The 21,437-nt window shown below is 48.3% G+C and overlaps 2 protein-coding genes across 21 annotated transcripts in view; one reads left to right on the plus strand and one right to left on the minus strand.

The window, feature by feature from the left end:
- ARHGAP23 (Rho GTPase activating protein 23) overlaps positions 1-6,569 on the plus strand; it is a 180,528-nt gene extending 173,959 nt beyond the window's left edge. For all 4 annotated transcript variants that reach the window (XM_077315773.1, XM_077315771.1, XM_077315769.1 and 1 more), the window contains exon 24: positions 771-6,569. In XM_077315773.1, coding sequence (XP_077171888.1) covers positions 771-1,970 — 1,200 coding nt within the window. In that variant the 3' untranslated portion in view covers positions 1,971-6,569. The remainder of the gene's footprint in view (positions 1-770) is intronic.
- A 3,829-nt stretch (positions 6,570-10,398) lies between these two features.
- Positions 10,399-21,437, minus strand: part of SRCIN1 (SRC kinase signaling inhibitor 1) — a 279,306-nt gene continuing 268,267 nt past the window's right edge. For 15 of the 17 annotated variants that reach the window (XM_077315657.1, XM_077315665.1, XM_077315656.1 and 12 more), the window contains one exon: positions 10,399-16,774. In XM_077315657.1, the coding sequence (XP_077171772.1) occupies positions 16,640-16,774 (135 nt within the window). In that variant the 3' untranslated portion in view covers positions 10,399-16,639. Of the gene's footprint in view, positions 20,909-21,437 lie in introns of all 17 variants that reach the window. The other 2 variants (XM_077315662.1, XM_077315661.1) reach the window with 2 other exon arrangements.

A 21,437-nucleotide genomic window follows, 5' to 3' on the forward strand; every position in this document is an offset into this window, starting at 1 on the left:
CCTAGGGTTGGCTGCTTCGGTGTCTGAAGTGGCCATTCGAACGGCCGCTTCGGACGCTGACACGCCCAACCCTAATCGCCACTGAAAAAAGATCAGCTGGGAGGAAAGACCTCGACCCAAGACCTTGGAGCAGGCTTTCTCAACCAGGGTTTCATGACAGCCCCGGAGGGGGGTTCCCAAATGGGTGGGATGGGCCTGGAGGGGGTGGGAAGGGGAGGGCCCCCGGGTGAGCATGTGCACAATTCTGCTTCTCAACCGTATTCTGCACAATTGTGTCCCTTCTGGGCTTTCTCAGAGCCTGAAGAATATTTCAGGAGTTTCTCAATGGTAAAAAAGTTGAGAAAGGCTGGCCTGGAGAGCCGCTGCCAGGGTCAGGACCAAAGTAGTTGAGTGATCCAGGCTACAAGGGTACCTGCCTGTGGCCAGGATGCTGTCCCTACTCCTGATTAAACCTGCTCCCAGGTATCTCTGTAGAGGCTCCAAATAAAACCACCACCCTGGTGACAGATACTACTGAATCAACACTATTCTAATATGCCCAGCCAGTCCGATCTCCAGTGGCCAGTTAGAAGCACCCACGGGCACCCCTAAGGGTAGACCCTTTTGCGGTAATGCTTACGGTTGTGTCCCCTTTCTGCCCATGTAGATGGGTCCCAGAGTTTGTTTCTCAGGATGAACCCATCCTTTCAGCCAGGCAACGCAACCTAGTGCCCGTTTGTGCTTTTCCTTTCCCACCGTTGACTGCCCTCCTCCCTTGTTGCTGCCCACAGGCTTCGTGGAGCTCACGGAAAGAGCACAGCCACAAGGAGATGCTCGCCATCTCCTTCATATCAGCCGTCGCCCACAAGAGGAAGAAACGGAGGGAGGCCAAACGTTTCGGGAGCAGCACCGACGATGATTCTGAGCACGAGTCTGCCGCCAAGCCGTCCATGAAGGGGACCGAGGAGGAGGAGGAGGAAGAGGAAGAGGAGGAGGCGGGGGGTCAGGAGGAGCTCAGAGAGGCAGAGAGGCCACAGGGCAGCAGGGGCAGAGTTTCCACCCCGGATGCACAGAACGGGGCCGCGTTCCCTGCCAGGTTAGACGCAGAGTCCGAAGAGAGGAAGGGGGCAGCTCCTCGGGGCAGCCCGGACGCCCGCTCCATCGTCTCTGGCTACTCCACCCTTTCCACCATCGATCACAGCGTGTGCTCCGAGGTGCAGTCGGTGGCAGAGAGCCGCGGGGAGGAGGCGGACGACGAGCGGAGTGAGTTCAGCCACGTGGAGACCGACACCGAGAACGGTTTCGGGCCGGGACAGGCTGGGATGCCCGGACAGGCCAGGGGAGAGGTGTTAGGGGAGGGCGCGACTCCTCCCTCGGACAAAGTGGCTCACAGCCGGGCCTCTTTCAGCTCCCACCACCTCATGCAATGCGACACCCTGGCGCGGCGCAAGCTCTCCCGGCCGTACCGCAACAGCGAGAGCTCCTCCAAGAGCAGCACCGAAGTCCCCGGCTCCAGCTCGCCGGGCAGCCAGGAGTCCTTGCAGCCCACGGAGGCTGCCGAGGCCCACGTCCGACCTTCCCTCGCCGAACAGCTGCGCCTCCGCCTGCGCGGCTCGGCCGACGACGTGCCGGCGGTGCAGATGCGCAAGCCGCACCCGCCCGAGACACGGCGCAAGAAGAACAGCTGGCGGCGCCATACTGTGGTGGTGCCCGGCGGCCTCAAAGACCTGAATTACGAGTGGAGTGACCAGCACGGATTGGGGGGTCCCGGGGTCTTTGATTCCTCTAGTCGCGATCACCTGAGGGACAACAAGGACTCCGGGCTGAGCAGCCTGGAGTCGACAAAAGCTCGGCCTTCCTCGTCCGCACAGGGAAACGTGGCGACGTCTGTTCAGCAGGGGGCTGCCGAACCACAGCACCGGAAGGGCGGCTCTGAGGGGCGTGCGGCTCCTCGGCGTACTGCCTCCCTGCGCTTCCACCAGTGTCTCTAGGTAGCTCCCTGGGGAAGCTCTGGCTGGAAGGCCCAGAAGGATTTGGCCAAGCCAGTCGCCCCGATTTGACATGGGGATGGGCAGCCACAGATGTAGCTTTCCCCTGGAGCTCCCACTTGCAATCCCTGCCTTGACTTCTCTGATACCTCAAACTTCAGCAGAGCAAAGCATCTCTCCCCTTGCTTTCTGGTCTCCTTCCCCCTGCTGTTAATTTAATGATCCCCCTTTTTTTTTTTTGACATGCAGATTTATTTATTCGCCCTCCCCTGTCCTTATCCCCTGAGCAGTAGTTGACGCAGGTGTGGCAGGGACAGAGCAAGCCTCCCCAAGCTGGCAGGAAACTTTTGTCTGTGTTTTGACGTTGGGAAGTGATTTAAGTTGGGGCACTATTAGCCCTCCCGTTTCCACCTTACGTTCTCCTGCCCTCACTCACTTGGGGAAGAGAAGGACAGTGGAAGAGCGGAAGCCAAAAATGTTTGAGGCTCCCCAGCAAAGAGCCTCATCATGCCCACCCTTGCCTCATTTCCACCCAAATGTTTTGCCCCATTAACGTCCCTGCATGCAAAAGGCGGTGGGCTTCATCTCCCAAGCGATAGAGGATGTGAAGGACCACCGTCCGAGACCCTGTGGTGCGGCTCCCTGTCTGAGAAGACAGTGCTGATCTTGGTAGACCTGTAGCTAAATCCAACATAACTCATCTTCGTGTATGTCAAACGGAAACCCAAACCAGACGTGGGCTTAGAATTTTGTTGGAGCTTCCAGTGAGATTTATATATATGTTAAACCTCATTGGTCTTGAATGCCAGTCAAGAGGGAAGCTGATTGGACTTAGTCTTGGGGGATGAAGTTGGAATCTTCTGCGACCTGCTAAACTTGGGCATACCTAGAAGTACCGCCCATGGCCTCGGAGACCAACGTCATATAGCAGATTTATTGTGACATCAGCTCTGGGCCTGCAAAGAGCTTATGCCACAATAAGCCTGCTAATCTTTAGGATGCCGTAGGATTCTCAAAGACGTCTGCTGGAGTGGACTGAAACGGCCGCTCCTTCAGAATCCTGCATTTCAACCCTCTTTTGGCTCGCTCTCTTCCAAAATCTGGGTGCCCTCCTTTGGTCCCACGCCTTCTTTCTCTCTAGCTGGCCCCACTTCGGATTTTGATTGAAAGCCTTCAACTGACAAGACGGCTTCTCTCTTCCTCTGCCCCTTAAGGTCCTGCTGCCATTCTGAAGCTCCCTTTTCCATTTGGCTCCTCGGGGGCAAAAGTGTTTGTCGCAGAACTGGCTCTCTGGCCCTCTTCGAGCTCACCGTCTTTGGTGCCGCCATGGCCTTAGGAGGTGATCCACAAAGCTCTTCCGGTGCTCAGCGCTCTGCTTCCGGTGTGCAAGGATTGGAGCAGAGAGAAGCACTCTTATGCATAGTAGAATTTGGTGGGCTGCCTCTGGCCTTGTAAGAGCTCCTTGAAACTTTTTTGGTGCTAAAAGAGAACGTGGGTGATGAAGCCACCCTCCCTCCCTCCCCAAGAAGGCACAAGGTGTGTAAGGGTTCCTGTACAAATTCTTCTTTCTTTGTGGACTGTCCACCCCCCCCTCCCTTTTGCTCGCCCCGCCGTGCGCCCCATCTGCAGTGCAGAGAGGTGAACGATTGGCACTTTGCGATTTGTCCGGGGTATGTGTTTGTGTGAGAGTGTGCGTTTGAGACAGTAGGTCAAGTGTGTTTGCGTCCATCTCCCTCCATGTCCCTGTGCGGACACGCTGCCAGAGAGCCTTTCTCTTGACCACCTTGTGCTATGCAGTCGCTCTCTGAAGCTCACCCGTGTAGAAAAAGGAGTGTGTTATTTGGTGATCCTTGGTGCTACAGTTAGTTTGTTTTTACACAGCGTCTCTTGCCCCCTCCCCTTCCCTGGCTTCCTCACTGTGTTGGACAGAAAGAAAACAACCAAAAGGTTATTCAGTTACACAGCAGGGTAGAAAAGCCTCCCCCTCTGCCCGCTATTCTTACAAGAAAGGACACTTGCGTTGAGTTTGAGTTTCTGGGCATGAAAGCCTTCCCCTGGGCTCCCGTTTCCTTTTTAGAAGACTCGTGTGTGCTGATAAAGGCAAGCTAGGAAAACGGGATTCTCCCAGGTTTGTAACTTGTACGAACACCGGGTTGGTTTGTGCCACTGCCGAATGACTTGGACAACGTCACCTTCATGCTGGTAGTTCTCTGACCCAAGAGGTCTTGCATTAGCCTTGTCTCTGTGGGCCTCTTTAGGCGCGTTCTGCTGTTAGAGGTGGCCAGTTGAGTAAAACAAAGGGTCTCTGCGCTCCTGTTGATTGGCTCTCTAGGGTGACCGATTGCTTGCTTGCGTGGGGCAGGAGGCTGGATTAGATGGACCGCTGGTCTGCTCTTGCATTCTTATGGTTTTGGAGTTCTATCTCCCCAACCATTGGAAGGCTCATGCTTGCCTGAGACTTCTGAAAGCCTGCCTGACTTCAGAAGCATCTGTATTGGTGTGGGCTAGTTCATCCGTGTGTGTTCATGGGTTGCTGGAAGCCCTTGCAGATGAAGTGCCACGCACCTCGCCCAATCCAAGGGTCACCAGAACAGCTTGCTAATCCCCAGGTGTTTGTTCAGGTGAGAAGGCAAGCGGTCAGGTTTGCATGTGAGTGACGGAACCTGCTCTGGAACAGTTGCAAAGGTGCAAACTCTGATTCCCCGAGAGGCACGCTTGCAGATGTGAGCATTAACTCTGCTCTTGGTCAACCTTCCTTGGAGAAGAAATCCAGAGGCGGGAGATGATCTGGCAGGCGGGGATGGTTATTGTAATGGCTGTCCAGACGGTGCCATGTTGACAAACACAGAGGGATTCCATTGTGAATTCGGCCCCTTCCACTTGAAATGGGCCTTGTTGGATCCCACATGGCTTTCTCGTTGTTTTCCATACGTGGAGTCTTCTGAAACGCTTTATGCAGCTCCTACGGGAACTTTTGACCACAGGCTAGCTGTAGTCAAACAGAACTCGCATGGCACTGATCAGCTTTATCACATTACGGCAGAAGCTTTCAGGGCCTGACTTCTTCAGCTGCCGTGCCCAGAGCTGGACCACATAGCTCATGAAGCTGTGTGACCCAGAGTGATGGGAACTGTTCAATGTTACCAAGAACTAGCATGGCCAGCACAGAGGGAATGGCCAGCTGGCATCTGGGTGAAGCCATGCTGATGCCAGAGCACCCTCCCCACCTCCCCGAAGCGGTTACCCAAATTTTGTCCTAAAGGAGGGTGCAAACCTACGTGGTGTGCCAGGAGCTTCAGGTTTGCATTTGGAACTGAAATCTTCTAGAATTCAAGTGTTAGATATGGCCAGGTGGCCTTTGATTCAGAAACCACAGTTTACTATGCAGGGGAAGAGCAAAGAGCGTTTTCCACCCATCAGCATGTTTAGGGTTGTGTGTGGCGGTGTCCGAATCGGCCTGGAACGGCCGATTCGGACACTGCCGTACACAACCCTAGTCCTGGTCCGGTAGCCATTGTCAGATACCTGTCCCAGAATTGCCAAGTGCATAAAAACAATATTTTTTACATATAAAGGCACTTGGCAGGCTTCCAAATTTCGACCAAAAGCTATCTTGTACATTATTTGTCCCCTCGGAATGGCGAATAGTTCCATGGCACTCAAAAGTTTGTCCAGTCCTAATCTTTGTCAGAGTTTTGGAACGTTTTCGGCCTCTGAAGGGAGCATGCCCTCCGGAGTACATGCTGTAACACTGGCATAGTCACCCTGTGGTCCTCCAGATGTTCATGGACGACAATTTTCATGAGCCCCTGCCAGCATTTGCTGGCAGGGGCTCATGGGAATTGTAGCCCATGAACATCTGGAGGACCACAGGGTGACTACCCCTGCTGTAGCAGGTCCAACAGGGTTTCAGCCTGTGATAGATTGAATAAGACAAATGGCAGAAGAAGACGGTTAAAAATTGCCAGCCACCTTGGTGGCTCTTGTGCTGGCAGACAGGTGGGAGATGAATTCCATAAAATAGAGAATTATGGCCAAGGGGGACATAACACAAGCACAAAGCATCGGAGACTTTAATCTCTAATTTGGGCAGCAGTTCCGTGGTAGGAAAGGACAACGGATGCCAATTTCCCAGCCATTCCATTGAGGCCTTGAGCAGGTGCGGATGAGGCATGTCTGCGGTGTGGAATCGCAAACGGAACAAAACTATTTTACTATAACAGGTATGCATTGTTCTTATACTTTTATGCAAATATTTTCTGTAAAGTTGTTTTTTTTTCTCTTCCTTTTCTTCCACTTTATTTTGTAAATAGATTTTAAATGTGTAACATATGATAAAAAAGAGTTTATAAGGGTTTTTTTTAAAAAGACTTTTCTTTGTTTGCTCCTTTAAAAACTGAAGTTATGCAACAGTGTTGATTTTTTTTTTAAAAAAAGGAAACTCTCCAGCCTGCATGGTTTGTCCCCCTTTTCTTCCCTTCAGTCTGTTATACAATGTTCAGTATGTATATGGTCAGCCGAAGAAAGCCAGACTCTACTTTCAGAATAGCCTCAGAATGACCGTTCTATATATATTGTTGGAAATAAACTGGTTTACTCATACCACGGACTTCTTTGCTTCGTCTTTTCTAGTGCTTTCCACGTGATTAATCCGTTATTGGCATTTGAAATCACTGATTTGCATCTCTCTCTTGGATGACAACGCAGTTTGACAGCGACAGGTATTTCATTGAACCCCCCCCGTCTGTCAAGAGACGGGGGAGGGTTTAGTGGGATGTGCTCTGGAAGTTCCATGCTGGGTCCCAGGTGTTAAGGGAGCCCGATTTGGAACTGCAGACCTCATGCCATTTGCCCAAACTGAAATGGCTTTGGGGAGTTGCTATTTGCCACCTTAGAGAAACTGATCACTTGTAATCAGTACATGTACGTTTCCCAGTGGGGAGCCCTTTCCCCTCATGTGCTGTGGTCCCAATCTGGATCAGGGCCCTGCACAGTGTAAGCTGGGGTTGCATGCTCTGGTATGCTTCGGCGAGCCTGGGGTGGCCAGCGCCATGGAGGGGAGGGGTGGTGGACCACCTGGAGCCCACATTCAGGCTCAGAGCTCTGTGCCTGCATGTGGGGGCCGGCTGGTGCCCCGCCGTCAATCCTCCACAGGGCTGCTGCCTTGGGCATCGGTGCTCACCAAAGCGTAAGCCAGGGGTAGTCAAACTGCGGCCCTCCAGATGTCCATGGACTACAATTCCCAGAAGCCCCTGCCAGCATTCGCTGGCAGGGGCTTCTGGGAATTGTAGTCCATGGACATCTGGAGGGCCGCAGTTTGACTACCCCTGGCGTAAGCCCTTTGAATTCAGTGGACTTTAGAAAGGCTTAAATCTGTTTAGGATTGCACTTGGCAGTTCCTAGCTGGGAACTTTCACAACGCATCTGTACAACTGGCGCTCTAAGTCAATTAAATGCTTCACCCTCTAATCTGCATGCTAGGGAATATGTGTGCAGGTGTGGGGTGGTATGGCCTGGCAGGGCAACTGGAGGGGAGATTTGGCACTTGACCAACTGCATTCATTTCCTATTAATCACTGTGGTACCTGGTGTAGTCACACATGGGCACTGTGCAAGCACGGGCCAGCCCTGGAGGTTTTTGAAGCTCCAAACTGTGCTTTCCCCTCCTCTTGGCTGCCACTGAGACGAAAAGAAACAAAAAAGAGCCTAAAAAGACCGGAATTGGTCAATATTTGATGAAAATTTTACAGAGCTGGGCCTCCAAAAAGAAAAGAAAGGCACATGGTGCTCTTTCAAGAAGTGTATGACCTGTGAGGCAAAACCCCTCACGCTGAACTGGTCGCTATTTGAAGCAAAATCTTGGCAGGTTTATATTACAGAGCTAGGCCTCAGTAATATGGCCTGACGCTAGGGTGAAAAACAAAAAGGGAACAAAAACCGAACCTCAGAAAACAAGTTAGGAACTCAACAATCGAGCAACAAATATAGATTCAGATTAAAATACAAATATTAAGTGCAGATAAAGCTGTTTAAAAGTAAGCCAATAACTTCAGACCACTCTGCACAGGAGGATTCACACTCAAAATAGCTGGAACCATCAAATAATTTGTGGACACCCTCAACTGCACCTTTTAAGGTCCACACCAATGGTAGCTGAATCCTGCTCTCATATTCTAAAATGGGAGAGACTTGAACAGCCAATACAAACAATCAGATTTGGAATCCCAGGAACCTTGGGATTTAAACTCTCTTGGAAATGCCTCCAAGTACCATTGATGGAAGGTCAATGTTATGCTGGCTCTCCATTCACCCAAACATGTCCTGCTTTCATTTGGCTATGTGGCCAATCTCAGGACATGCCCCTGCCAATCAATTTAAGAAAAGCCACTAGCCTGCCATTTTCAGTTTTCTCCAAATCGAAACAATCCTCAGTCTAGATTTGGTACTGTGCTTCCTGGGAAGAAATGTTTTGAATACTTTCTATGCCGAATAAATACATGGAGGTTTATCCTCATCATCCAGTAGAAGAAGAAGAGTTGGTTCTTATATGCTGCTTTTCTCTATCCGAAGGAGGCTCAAAGCGGCTTACATTCACCTTCCCATTCCTCTCCCCACAACAGACCCCCTGTGAGGTGGATGAGGCTGAGAGAGCCCTGATATCACTGCTCAGTCAGAAAAGTTTTATCAGTGCCGTGGCGAGCCCAAGGTCACCCAGCTGGCTGCATGTGGGGGAGTGCAGAATCAAACCCGGCTCGCCAGATTAGAAGTCCACACTCCTAACCACTACACCAAGCTGGCTAGACGGCAACTAGTAGCTGCAATCTATTTAAATACCCATGTTAAGTGAAGTTCGGTGCATTTTGCCAAAGTGGAATCCAAACTATTCTTGCAGAGTCTACTAGCTTACTTTCCCTCTCTCCAGCCTCCAGTTCCACAGTGAACCTATCCCTTGTACTAGTTGGATTGTTAAGCAAGTCTGCTGAACCTAAAGGTGATTTTCCTGGTCTCCATAACATCTGTCAGATGGATCAGTGGACATCAGGGTCTCCCTCTCAGCCCTCTTTTCCCAAACATTTATTTTTGGCACCACAGCATTGCTACAACCACCTGCTGAATATCTCCCTGAGGTGCTTTACCATGACTCACCTGAACCAAGACATCACCTTACTAGTTCTGTTTCCATAATTGCAAGACTCGCAGAGCTCTGCTGTTGCACCCCAACAGGAACAGTCTCTTCAGGAGAGATACAAACTTGCTCTTTTCCTGCTCAGAATCCAGAGTGGACTGCAAGACTTAATGTTTAATCTGTCCCCAGATGGATAAGATACTTTACTGTGGTATGGACTTGACTGCCCTTTTACAGTTCATTCCACCTGAATGCAGCTGGCTTCTGCTATGAGTCACGATGGCCTCTCCAGAGATGCAAAACATTACCCCAGGGAACCTGGCACCGTGAAAAATGCAGACATCAAATGAGAAGGATCTAGCCATTCTTAAACACCTCACACCTGCCTCCTACCTCTTGTTAACCTCCCATGGGGGGGACTGCACAGGTACCAAAATGATGAAAACAGGGTGGCACTTACATGTAACTGTTGTTTATCAAGTGGTGCTCTGTGCAGTCACACAGCCCTCCCTCCTGCCCCACTGTGAGCTCTGCGGAATATAATGCTCTCCAACAAAGCAGTGAGGAACTGAGGGAAGGGCACTCTTCTCCCTCTCCTAAGCATGTTAGAATCATAGAATCATAGAATCATAGAGTTGGAAGGGGCCATACAGGCCATCTAGTCCAACCCCCTGCTCAACGCAGGATCAGCCCTAAGCATCCTAAAGCATCCAAGAAAAGTGTGTATCCAACCTTTGCTTGAATGTTGGGAAAAGAGAAAGAAGCATGAGGGAGGGGAAAGGACTCTCCCCCCCCCTCCAGCATTTTTGAGCTTGAAAAACCTCTCCATGGCATATGCAGTGCCCATGTATGACTGCATAGGTAACCACCACTCAATGAATTATGGTTACAGATAAAAGTAATCATGTTTTCTCATGTTGTCCCTCTCCCTATTATCACAGCCAGGGAACACACATGAATCTTAGTTCATTTTACGGAATCAGACCTTTGATTCTTCAAGGCCAGGATTGTCTACTCAGACTGGCAGTACCTCTCCAGAGTCTTTCCCATCACCTACTTCTGGTCCTTTTAGCAGGAGATGCCAGGGATCAAACCTGGGACATTCTGCATGCCAAGCAGGTGCTCTGCCATTGAGCCACAGCCCCTCCCCTACGCATTTGCCAATATCAGCTTCCTGCAGCTGAATTCATGGAGCAGACGTATCTTACCATGCTGAGAATCCCCAGCGATACAGGCACCCCCTGGTTTGTTCAAGAATGATACCAGACAAAGTCTTAAGGAAAGAAGTGTCAGCAGGGAGGGGGGGGGAGAGTATTTTTTTTTTATTAAAGTCAGACACTCCGATAAGAAACAAGGAAGAGGGGAAATTAAAGGGGCAGGGAGAAAAGCAACCTTCATTTGGAATTTTTGACTAACAATGATCACGTTTGTCACAGAAGAAAACATGGCATCCATAGAATTTATACATAGAACTCTACCTACAGATAGCAGCAGAAAGATTTACAAAAGTTACAGTTTTGTCTTTTTCCCAGAACTGTTGGTTTTATCGTCAGTTTTGATGCAGCGTTGTTTGTACTGTCGGCTTTCCCCCCAAAAAACAGTTCACAATTAAAAATCCATGCGAAAGAGACCCAACGACATCAGCAATCTCCCTACACAGTGCCTAAAAGTTTCCCTTTCTCCCCTTAAAAAAAAGAGAAAGAAACGCTTAAAAATATTTTTAAAACGTTCCTTAAAACAACCTCCAGACGAGTAAAGCGAAGCCCGTGGCATGCAGTGGTGAGGTGATCGCTGTTCTCCCCTCTGGAACACACACACACACACACACACGGACACACACACATCCCGAAAACTCATGCATAGCGTGGTGCCTTTTTGCAGCTTACATTTTGAAACGTTTTTGTTCTCAATTTTTTAATCTTTGAAGGAAAAGCCGGAACAAAGTGTGGTCTTTATGTATGTATACATAATATTATATTATATACATTCTCAATGACTGTTGCTCACATGGTAGCTGGATGATGCCATGGCAATGACACACGCACCCACACAACAGCATACAATCTCTCACACACCAATTAACATTGAAAGAAAAAAAGACAAGGGAAGTGTGGGGGGGAGGAAGATGACCCAACTTAAACCAGCCTCTAAGACAGCAGTCACCCCGTCCATCTCCTGCCAAAGTCTGTTCGAGCCAAGAAACCTGTTTGGCTGATTCCGCACATGTTGGATAAGGCACTTTCAGTGTGCTTTTGCAGCTGGGTTTTTCTGTGCGGAACACGAAAATCTCCCTCCAAAGTGCATCATCCAACCTGTGCGGAATAAAACTTTATGACTGTTTAGTCAGCTGGCTTTTGAAGGCATGCCAGTGATGGCAGCTACAAAGTAAAACAGGCCCACACCTGGCAGTTCTGTTAGGGATGCCCAGCCCCCATGGATGCAGGGTGCTTTTTGGCACGTGAGGTAGAAAATCTAAATTGCAATGCCTCCAGGTGCCCAGTGGAGAAAAAGAAGGGCCTCCCCCCCCAATAGGCAATTAAATAGTGGGCTATGGTACCAAAAACCATGGACAGGAATGGTTCTAAAAGGGAAGTCAACAATGGTTGCTAGCCAGACATTGCACAGACCAATGTCACAGCATCCCAGCACTGTTTGTGGCTCCCAGGAGAAAAGGATGCCTGTGGGTCATCTCAGGAAGAATTTAAAAAATGTATCTACTTCTTTCCCATTCAAGGGACCTCACCTACTGAGTTTCCCCTACATTGGTTTGTCTAAAAGGGTGGCAATGAACTCACGTACTGAATCCAGTCATGACACCCTAGGGAAGAACACATTTTACAACAGAAATAAGGAGAGTGTCACAGCCACAAGAGGTTATGGGCAAAGAAGGTTTGGGGCTTTGCTTTCAATGTCAGAAGAGTGGCAAACAAAGCAACTGAAATTTTCAACATCCATTGGTAATTATTTCTCTGCATTTGCATTCGCTATCCCCTGAGTAAAACAGAAGAGAGGGGAATCTTGTAAGTTGCTTTGGATGTCCCATCAGGAATCAGGAGCATTCTGCAGGGGGATGGACTAGATGACCAAGGGGTACCTTCTAACTATGATTCTATGGAGGAAAGTGAAATGTAGATTTCTAATCAATATAAACCAATACTGTGCAGCGGATGGGGGAATTTCCAAAATATTCTGGGATATGCTGTCACAAAACCCCAGCTGCATTCTACGTTGGGTGGCTGAGGCTTCCTCCAAAGGACTATGGGATTTGTAGTTTTTGTGAAAATGCTGCTGCCAGCAATTCTTTCCCACGGTCTGTTCCCGTTTCCTTTGGAGGGCAAACCACAACAATGATCAGAAAGACTCATTCAGGGGGTTCACTTCTGTGCTCCTGCACTGTATCCTGGGAGAGTAATCTATGAGTGAGCCTCTCAGATTAATACATGTGGTCACCATTTTTGTGTGAAAAAGGCAGCATTGTATATTTTCCAGACTTGTACACACTGGAATCTTTTTCTAAAAAGATGGGTTTTGATTGTGCATACTGATTTATTCTGAAATCTTAACAACTGAAAGGGCTTAAGGCAAAGTGCCTTCAGCAAAAGCTAGGGTTACCAACCTTCAAGTGGGATGATAACTGATTGCCAGGAAACAGAGATCAGTTCACCTGGAGAAAATGGCCACCTTGGGGTGATGAACTCTATGGCCTTCTCCCCTTCCTCCTCTCCCCCAAACCCCACTCTTCTCAGACTCAGACAAAATCTCCAGGTATTTCCCAACCTGGAGCTGGCAATTCTACTCCAAAGGCTAAAATCCCACTCACTGCTGTCTTCTCTGGAACCTTTTCTGCACTTGGAATTTGGCCCATTGTAGAGCTCATCTGGTTGTGGGGCTAATTTCTGCTTCTGGACAATGTTGGCCACTGGCCGGGAGCGGGCCTGGGCCTGGAATGACTCAGGCCTCACATGGGCCAACTGAGGACCTTGGTTGTGGCATGCCCGGGACCACCCCCTGGCCGGCGCCGACATAATCCAGAAGCAGAAATTAGCCCCATGATTGGACGAGCGCTGTGACAGGCCGAATTCCCGGTGCAGAAAAGGTCTGGCTGTCCTTGTGGCCACCCAACAGAAAAAGTGTAGGAAAGAGGGAAATGCAATGGAAAAAGTGAGACAGTGCAAACTTCCTTCCAGAACATAAAGGTGAGGGGGTATAAAAGGGACAGACAACATTGAAACAAACATGGAGTCAGGGATGGAATATCAGCTCAGCGGAAGGGTAATACTCTTAAAGACAAGCCCGTGGGGAACGTTCTCCTGCACAAACCCCAGTGAAAGAACTGCTACTATGCTCTTGCGTCATTCTTGCTCCAACAGGGTTTGCGCTGGAGGGCTTTCCCCCAAGGATCGTGGCCCTCTAGCTCTACTCGCATGGCCACCACCCCCGCCACCTTGACAGTTTTCTAAAGCAGGGGTAGTCAACCTGTGGTCCTCCAGATGGCCATGGACTACAATTCCCACGAGCCCCTGCCAGCGTTTGCTGGCAGGGGCTCATGGAAATTGTAGTCCATGGCCATCTGGAGGACCACAGGTTGACTACCCCTGTTCTAAAGCACAAAAAGCTACATATATATAATTTGATCAGGAAAGAAGCACACCGTTCTTCCCTCCCCCGCTAAATATACTAGACACAACAAGAGTTTGATTTTCTTTCCCCCCCCCAATATTTATATATATATATTTATATTACGTATATTATATATATATAATATGTAAATATATTTCTTAAAACAAATATATAAAATGTTAAGACACTTCACTTAAATGTAAAGAGGTTGCTTTTTTTTTTGTTTGTTGGTTTCTTTTTTTCTCTTTTTTTCCCCCATTTTGCGCAGTCCCAAGAAATTGCATTACGGATTGTGGTTGTTGTTAACATATTTAATTTTTTTAAACTTTTTTTTTAAAACTTTGTTATTCAAAAAAAGGCTCTCTTAAAATTTTTTTATACAAAAATGATTGATTTACAAAAAAGAAGAAAACCCATTTAAAAAAAATCAAAACTCCCATACTTCATCCCCACCAAAAATAGTCCAAGAATAATTAAATTAAAAAGGACAAGCTAGTCAACCAAACACGGTGCTTACATCTTGTATTATGTTGCATACAGACTCTTCATATCTTTGTATTTTTTTTTTACAATCAAGCGCCATTTTGCTATACATGTCAATGCGCATCTTCAAATGTGCACACGCATCACATAAGGTATTTCTTAAGTTATTGTCTGTGCTTAACATTTTAGGAGCAGAAACCTGGAGGAATTTCTCCTGCACAAGTTCTGTCAAAACAACCCCAAGACCTCAGATGCCACCACCTTTCCTTGGAGGGAAAGGGCACGCTTCATTTTATTTCGAACCGAGTTTGCACAGAAAACATGCATGCACAAGACTGTCCTTCAATCACTCCACAAGGAACTTTCCACCCTCCTGTTCCTGGCCTGCCATCCTGACACACACACGCACACACGTGCACATTGTACTTTCATTTGACGAAATCCTCCATGAATACTAACTGTTTTCTGCCTGGCTTGCTCAACCTGATGGAGTTCTGGAGCTCAGTCTCTTCCACATCTAACATCCTTTCCCTCCTTGTTCTCCAAACTGTGCTATAATTTTTTTTAATTCTTTCTGTGCTTTCTGTAACCCAAATTCCATGCAGGATCTTTTGGGAAACTACCAAAGTTTCCACATTCCATTGGTCAAGAAGAAAAGTGAACCCACCTCAAAACTCAATTTTCTATTTAGGTCCAAAATGGACTCTTCCTGGGCAAGGGGTGGCCATTCTGAGTCGATCACTCCACCAAAGGTCCAGTTGGATCCAGTCCACCTACTCCTCCAAGACAAAATACAGTAGGATGTTCTTCTCAGCAAGTCCCCTTAGTAGTGAAAAGAAGGACTTGCCCATTCATTATTGGCTTCACTCCATTCCCCTATTGGTTTCTTCTCCTACAGCTGAGACCACCATAGTCAAGGGTGGAATCCTTGCAATGCCAGCATCTTTTAGCTCCACATCTCTTCTTCCCATGTGAGGACCCACCTTCCATTATGAAGGCACCTCACCTTGTAGCTATTGAAGGGGAGTCCCTTCTTTGTGATCTGACCCACCTCCCTCCCACCAGAATCTCATGCTTAGCTGTGGTAGAACTCCACATCCCCACCATCAATCCTCAACCCTCCCTTCTCTTATCACCCAACTTCTTTGATACCCTGATGCCCCCATCTCCCTGACTTCTGCCTCCTACTTGACATTCCACACATTTCACGGGTTCCTCTCACTCCCACATATAAGGTAATTGAATGGACGTTTAAAGTGCTACATTATGCAGAGTAAAATTTCATAGGAAGCGTGACTTTCTTTTTCCAGACCCTGTTCCCAATATCGTTCAACGTCTGCTACCTACTTTGGTCGTGTCCCTTCTTATAACAGTCTCTTCCCCCCTTTCATAACAGTTGGTTGCTTCTGCAAGGTTGAGAAGAATGGGGTAGGGGGGGCATTAGTTACAGGCTTAAAATTCAGTGCTTTTTGTTTTGTTTTGTTTTTTCAAGTCTTTGCTCTTCTTCCAAATTTAATCCAATGATTTGGAAGGAAAAAAATAAACACACACAGAGAGAGATCAACTTGTGATACACGCACACACCTGCAAACAATACTTTCCCCCTTTCAAAACAGTCTTTTGATACAGCAAGGAAACTACAGAAACCCACAAAATGGAAGCACAAACATGCCCCAAAGTCAAAACACTATCGATTCATGAATGATTCGCCACACCCCTACAAGGATCCACATTAATCAATTAATTACAACTATTATTATTTTTTTCTTAATGTAAGGAGAGATGAATAGCAGCAAATGTCCATGGGGTTCTGAGGCCTCTCCAGAAACCGTTTTCTCCCCCTCCCCCTTCTAGATGCTCCGGAAAAGGATGCCTTTCCCCTCCCTCAGCCCCTGAAAACGGGGAACGGTAGAACCTAGAGCTGCCCAGCTTCCTTCTTGCCTGGAGTCTTTGAAAGCGGCAGAGTTTGCAGTGCTCTTTTTACAGAAACAACATAAAATTGCCGGAGAAGAAAAAAACAAGGATGGGGGGTGTGGAAGGAAAGACGAGGAGAGGGATGGCTGAGGCTGAGGAAGAAACATAAATTTGACAGTCAGCCACATTTTAGCCCGAAGGGGAAGGGGAGAACAAACTAGTGCGGGGTCATTTTCAAAGAAAAGATGTGCGACAGTCAACTGGTCATTTTGGAGCACATTAGGATACATAAAAGTGACCTTTTTTGGAGCGGGAGTTGAAAGATGGAGTAGGTCAGCCATTTTGGAGGAGGACATGAGGCCGCGGGTTGGCCTTTCCGAAGGAAGCTTAGAAAGTCTAAGGGGAGGGACATTTCTAGATGCCTCAGTAGGGTCTGGGGAGAAGGGAAGCAGAAAGACAGGCGCGAGCCCTCCCCCCGTACCCCAGTTGTGGTCAAACAGCCGAATGAGAAACTGGCAAAAAGGAGCTTTTAGAATGAAATGGAAGAGTTCCGTGACCCAAAGGAAGTCAGTACTGGGATGGAGGTCCTGCCCGGAGAAGGTTTTTCTGAGACAGGGCTTGAGGTCTCATTCATCGTGCTAGGGTCCTTGGTTGATCTAGCGGCCTAGAAAGAAAAGCAAGATTCAGGGAAAAAGAAGAAGGAGGAAGGAGGAAAAGGAGAATGGCAGGGGGGGAAACCAAACATTTTCTTCTCAAAGGAGAGAGTGAGAGAGAAAGAAAGAGAAAAGAGACAGAGTGGCGGACTAATTAGGAAATTATCTATTAGACGCAGTAGCATTGGCTAGGCCTGAGGCGAAAGGTCCGTTTGACAAAAAAAAAAGAAAGAAAAAGAAATAAAAAAAACAAAATGGAGCACAAGATGAGCTGGTTTTACTGGACGCAAGGAAGGGGCCATTCCCCCCGCCCCCCGAGGGAGCAAAAGGGACAAAAGAAGATGCAGAAAAAAAGACAGAGGGGCAGGCAGACAAATGTGTAGGCAAGGCAACGGAAGGGAGGGCAGGGCAAGGGAAGCGGGAGGAACAAGAATTGAAATGTTAGTGTGTGGCCATGGACACCATGTTAGAATGACGAGATTCATTTCGCGGAGGTAAGCAGTGGGGGATTCAGGGGATGGTGAGCAGAAGGGACGGAATGCGGGTTAGAGCAGAGGTGCTGTTTTGTGCTGGAAGGCCAAATAGGATGGTTGTTTTGGGCTGGGGAGATGGGAGGCAGCCATTTTGTTTGGCATTTGGGCTCCCAGGCTCGGACAGGAACAAAAGAAGGCAACAGGGTGTTGTTATTTTTGAATGGAAATGGCAAAACTTTTCGCATCACAGCTATCAACAGGCGGGAAGAGAGGGAGAGGAAGAAAGGCCTGGGAGAACAAAATTGAATAAATGCTCCGAGTAGGCTCTCTTCTCTTCGAGGTGATTTGCAGAGAACTTTGGCTAATGACGTTTTTTTAAATCCAAAACCGCCCAGGGGCTGGTTCAGACATTGGTTTTTTTTTCCCCCTCCACAAGACAATACACATAAAAAATTACAACCCTATACATTTGCTTTGCCGTGGATAAACCTTGCGGATTTCATATGAAAGATTCGTGAGCAAGAACAGGCCGAAATCACGTTGCCTGGTGGTTGTAAACTTTTCGGGAATTGAAGACCAATGAGCAGGAAGAGAGCAGGAAGGTGACCCGGTGGAACTGCTTGCTGGGGGGAAGGAACCTGAAGTCACCTGTGTCCATCTCCGGTGGTAGACCTCCATGTAAAAAAAATCCAGCTTGTAGATATCCAACTTGCTCTTAACAATCTTCCCCAATCCTTCTTGCCCATCCTTCCAAGAATATTCCAGAGTGGAGGAAAACGTTTATGTCATTGTTGGCCACTAGCCTGGGGCTATTCTACACATATATGCCAGCCATATCAACCGTGCGTCCTCCTTCCTTGGTTTGCCATCGTAATAAAAGAAGGGAACGAGAACTACCTCGTACCACAACCGATAAAAAGCGTCCGCACGTGTGGAATTTCATTGGTTCAACCTCAGGGGATCTGCTGTCTTGAGCTCTCCTGTTCTGGTTCAGAGACATTGGTGGGAAATCCAACAGAGCCGCTCCAATGCAAAGCTGTGGTGAAACCACCATGTGATAGAACTATCATAGGGGGACGTCCCCTTGGTCAATGTTCCGTGGCTGAAATTTAGGGAAACAGCACCTGTGCTTTATGGCAAACGGGGGTTCAGACTTTGGTTAGAGTTCAGGTTTAGGGAGGTGGGGGGAAGGCAGGAGAAACTGGAGTTTAACGTTTCTAAGTTTTGCTCCCAAAGCGTTTTTTCCCCAAAATAGCGCTAAATGAGTCACAGAAAGGGGTGGAGACAAGTTTGCAACTCTCCACCTGGTCCCCCCAACCCTTTGAGAGAAGGGGGATAGAATTTGCGTGTATGTGTATTGCAGAATGAGCAAAACGAAGGGTCTGGTGGACAACTGGGACACAGACTTGTAGGGGGGCATCCATGGTCTTTGCCATTCTCTAAACAGTTTTGGCATGACAAAAAATAAATAAATAGAAGGGGAGGGTGAGCCAGGAGGTGCAAGGAGTTCTGGGAAAATGAGCTAGCATACCAAATGTGCCAGCGGGGTGGATAAGGAACAGGGTTTGCAGAAGGGAAGGGGAGGGTCAAGTCTCAGGGGACAAAAGTGTGGGAGGGAGCAGGGACAGGTAGAAAAGTTGTCATTACCTTGATTTGTGGCCTCAGAAAGCTGGCCAGCCACTGGGCACACTGTTAGCATCAGCCAGAATAAAGAAGTGTGTGAACCCAGCCTAATCATTAAGACCTCAACCAGTGCTAATGCATGGAGGCCTTCTGCAGGGCAGGGACAGGTACTGAAAGAAATGGCCCACCTCCCTTACAAGGTGGGACAGGAATCCCCACCCCCGTCTATTTGCATTCACTTGTGCATCTACAGTTCTAAACTGACTTAAAAAAAATGTGGAAACAGGATGGGGTATTTCCCGGAACAGAATTGTTTTTTTTCCCCCAGTTATAAAACAACAGAGCTCCTTAAACACTCTCAGATTTACTGTGATGGGCATTTCTGCAGACTAGCAAGACTAAAAGTGACTGGTCTCGTCAGCAAAAAGCCATGCCACGAAAAATATGAAAGTATATAAGGGGCCATGGGATTCTCTGTTGTTTTGGCTGCAAGAGTCACAGTTATTCCTCTGGGATTTTTCTCCCTTACAGAAACAAATAGAGCACGAACAGACTTAACTGAGTAATAGTAATAATAGACTGATTCATAACACTGCAAATGTGCAATAATGTCAAATATTCAAGAATTACATATCCTCCAGGAAGATTTGAGTCGCATAGCACCTTGAAGACCTACAAAGATTTAATCAAGAAGTGAGCATGCACTCTTATGAGAAAAAAAGCATGCACTTGAAAGCTCATGCCTTGAATAAATCTTTGTTGGCCTTAAAGGTGGCATTGGACTCACATTTGGTTGTGCTACTTCAGGCCAACACAGCTACCCACTGGAATATAATCTCCAGGAAGTTTTGCACATCGTACTCGCTGGATTTAGAAGGCTAGGACTCTGCTTAAGATTAGTACTGCATGGTGGATACGGAATATAATGAGATGACAAAACACTGATAAAGACACCGACAAACTATCAAACTGATTGTCAAAAAATCAGAACTCTGCTTGCAGCTGGAGGTCAGAATGTGAGCCAAACCGGCAGGGGTTTGAGCATCTCTGATGAACGTGGCACGGAAAGTTCTTGGGTGCAACCCCTACTAATTTCAGTTGGGTTTACATATTTGCACTGTTTTTGGCCTGAGGCAATGAAGGCCTGCAAAAACACAGAGAGGATCCCTTTCACTGAGAGGCTGTTTGGTGTCAGGGCAGGTTTGCTCCTCCCCAAAACACCAAGCAACAGCGAGCAGCAGCTCTGAGGCTCCATCGACACATGGCCGATCCCTTGAGGAAAAACACAAGGACGTTGCAGATCCCCTTGCCTACATGGCCATGCCAACGAGATGCAGCAGAGCCAACAGCAGCTCCACAGGGCCGCTGACACAAAAATTAGCAGGGGAGGGAAAGCTTAAAGCCGCTTCTCCCTGCCTGCTTTGGTCGCAAACGTAGCCAGTGTGCAGCTGCAAGGCTCAAAGCCTCCCCTGAATGCATGCTATGAAGTCTCCATGTTGTCCCTCCACAAACCTGAGGACTTGGTAATGGGCAGATGGAGCCTCAGACGTGTCGAATTCTCCAGTCCTTTCAATGTCAGGGATTAAACCTGGGATCTTCTGCATGTATGTCTAGAAAAATTATTTCTGTCATCATCATCATGGTTGTGTCACTTACTGGTTTGATGGAAACAACTCAAATAAGACCTTAATGTCATGCTGGGGGTGGGGAGAGAAGAATCCCGCCCCCCATAATAACGGCTGCGTATCTCTAAAAATGACTTTTTGTTTCCCAGGCAAGCAATGCACAGTTGTGGAGACCAGTCCTTCCTCCATGTCAACTGGCCTTCCTTTAGCCTCCAACCCCATGACTAGATAGGCTAGGAGCTGACATGGGGATGCTTCTTCTTCCCCTAGCCTGGCCTCTTATGCACCCCTTTGGAAGTCAGCACTGCTAAGGTAGGGTGCTAGACCCTTTGGCCCCCAACGCAGAGCCTCATGGACGCTCCTGGTGTGCACCCGAGGTCCTCCATGTGCAGCGGCCTTGTAGTTTTCAATGGAGAGAGCAGCTCTGTGGATACAAAGGGCTGCGCGTGTGCATCAGGAACCCTTGTGACTCCTTAGCAGGCTTCTTAGGGTCTTACTGCTTTCCCAAGCCCCACCCACTGCACATCATTCAAGGAAGCCATTTTTTTTTCTTCCCCCTTCCCACAACACCATCATAACCCTATCTGTTTTATCTGCTGGATGGATACGCAGTGCTTCCCCACGGATGCCATGGGTAGGGGAGGCATCGAGGCATACACACATGGAGGTGTGGTGAAATGGGGAAGTGAGCATGAATTCGATCACGTGGCCCCGGAGGCCTGTCACCCCCTTTCTTGGCTGGGGGAAAAAGGTCTCTGTTCATGGGCAGGATAATGGACTTAAACGAACAGATCGTTTCCTACGGGGAGCAGAGGATGCACAATCTATTCACCAGCCCCTAAGAAAACAAACCGCTCAGGGGAGCACTCAAGTGCTTGCTGATTTACGGTCATAACTGGGCCAGGGAAGGGGGTGGGGGTTAACACTGCCAGAGTAGTCGATTCCAATGGGTG

This window comes from Paroedura picta, chromosome 16 (genome assembly GCF_049243985.1).
Source record: "Paroedura picta isolate Pp20150507F chromosome 16, Ppicta_v3.0, whole genome shotgun sequence".
NCBI lineage: Eukaryota > Metazoa > Chordata > Lepidosauria > Squamata > Gekkonidae > Paroedura > Paroedura picta.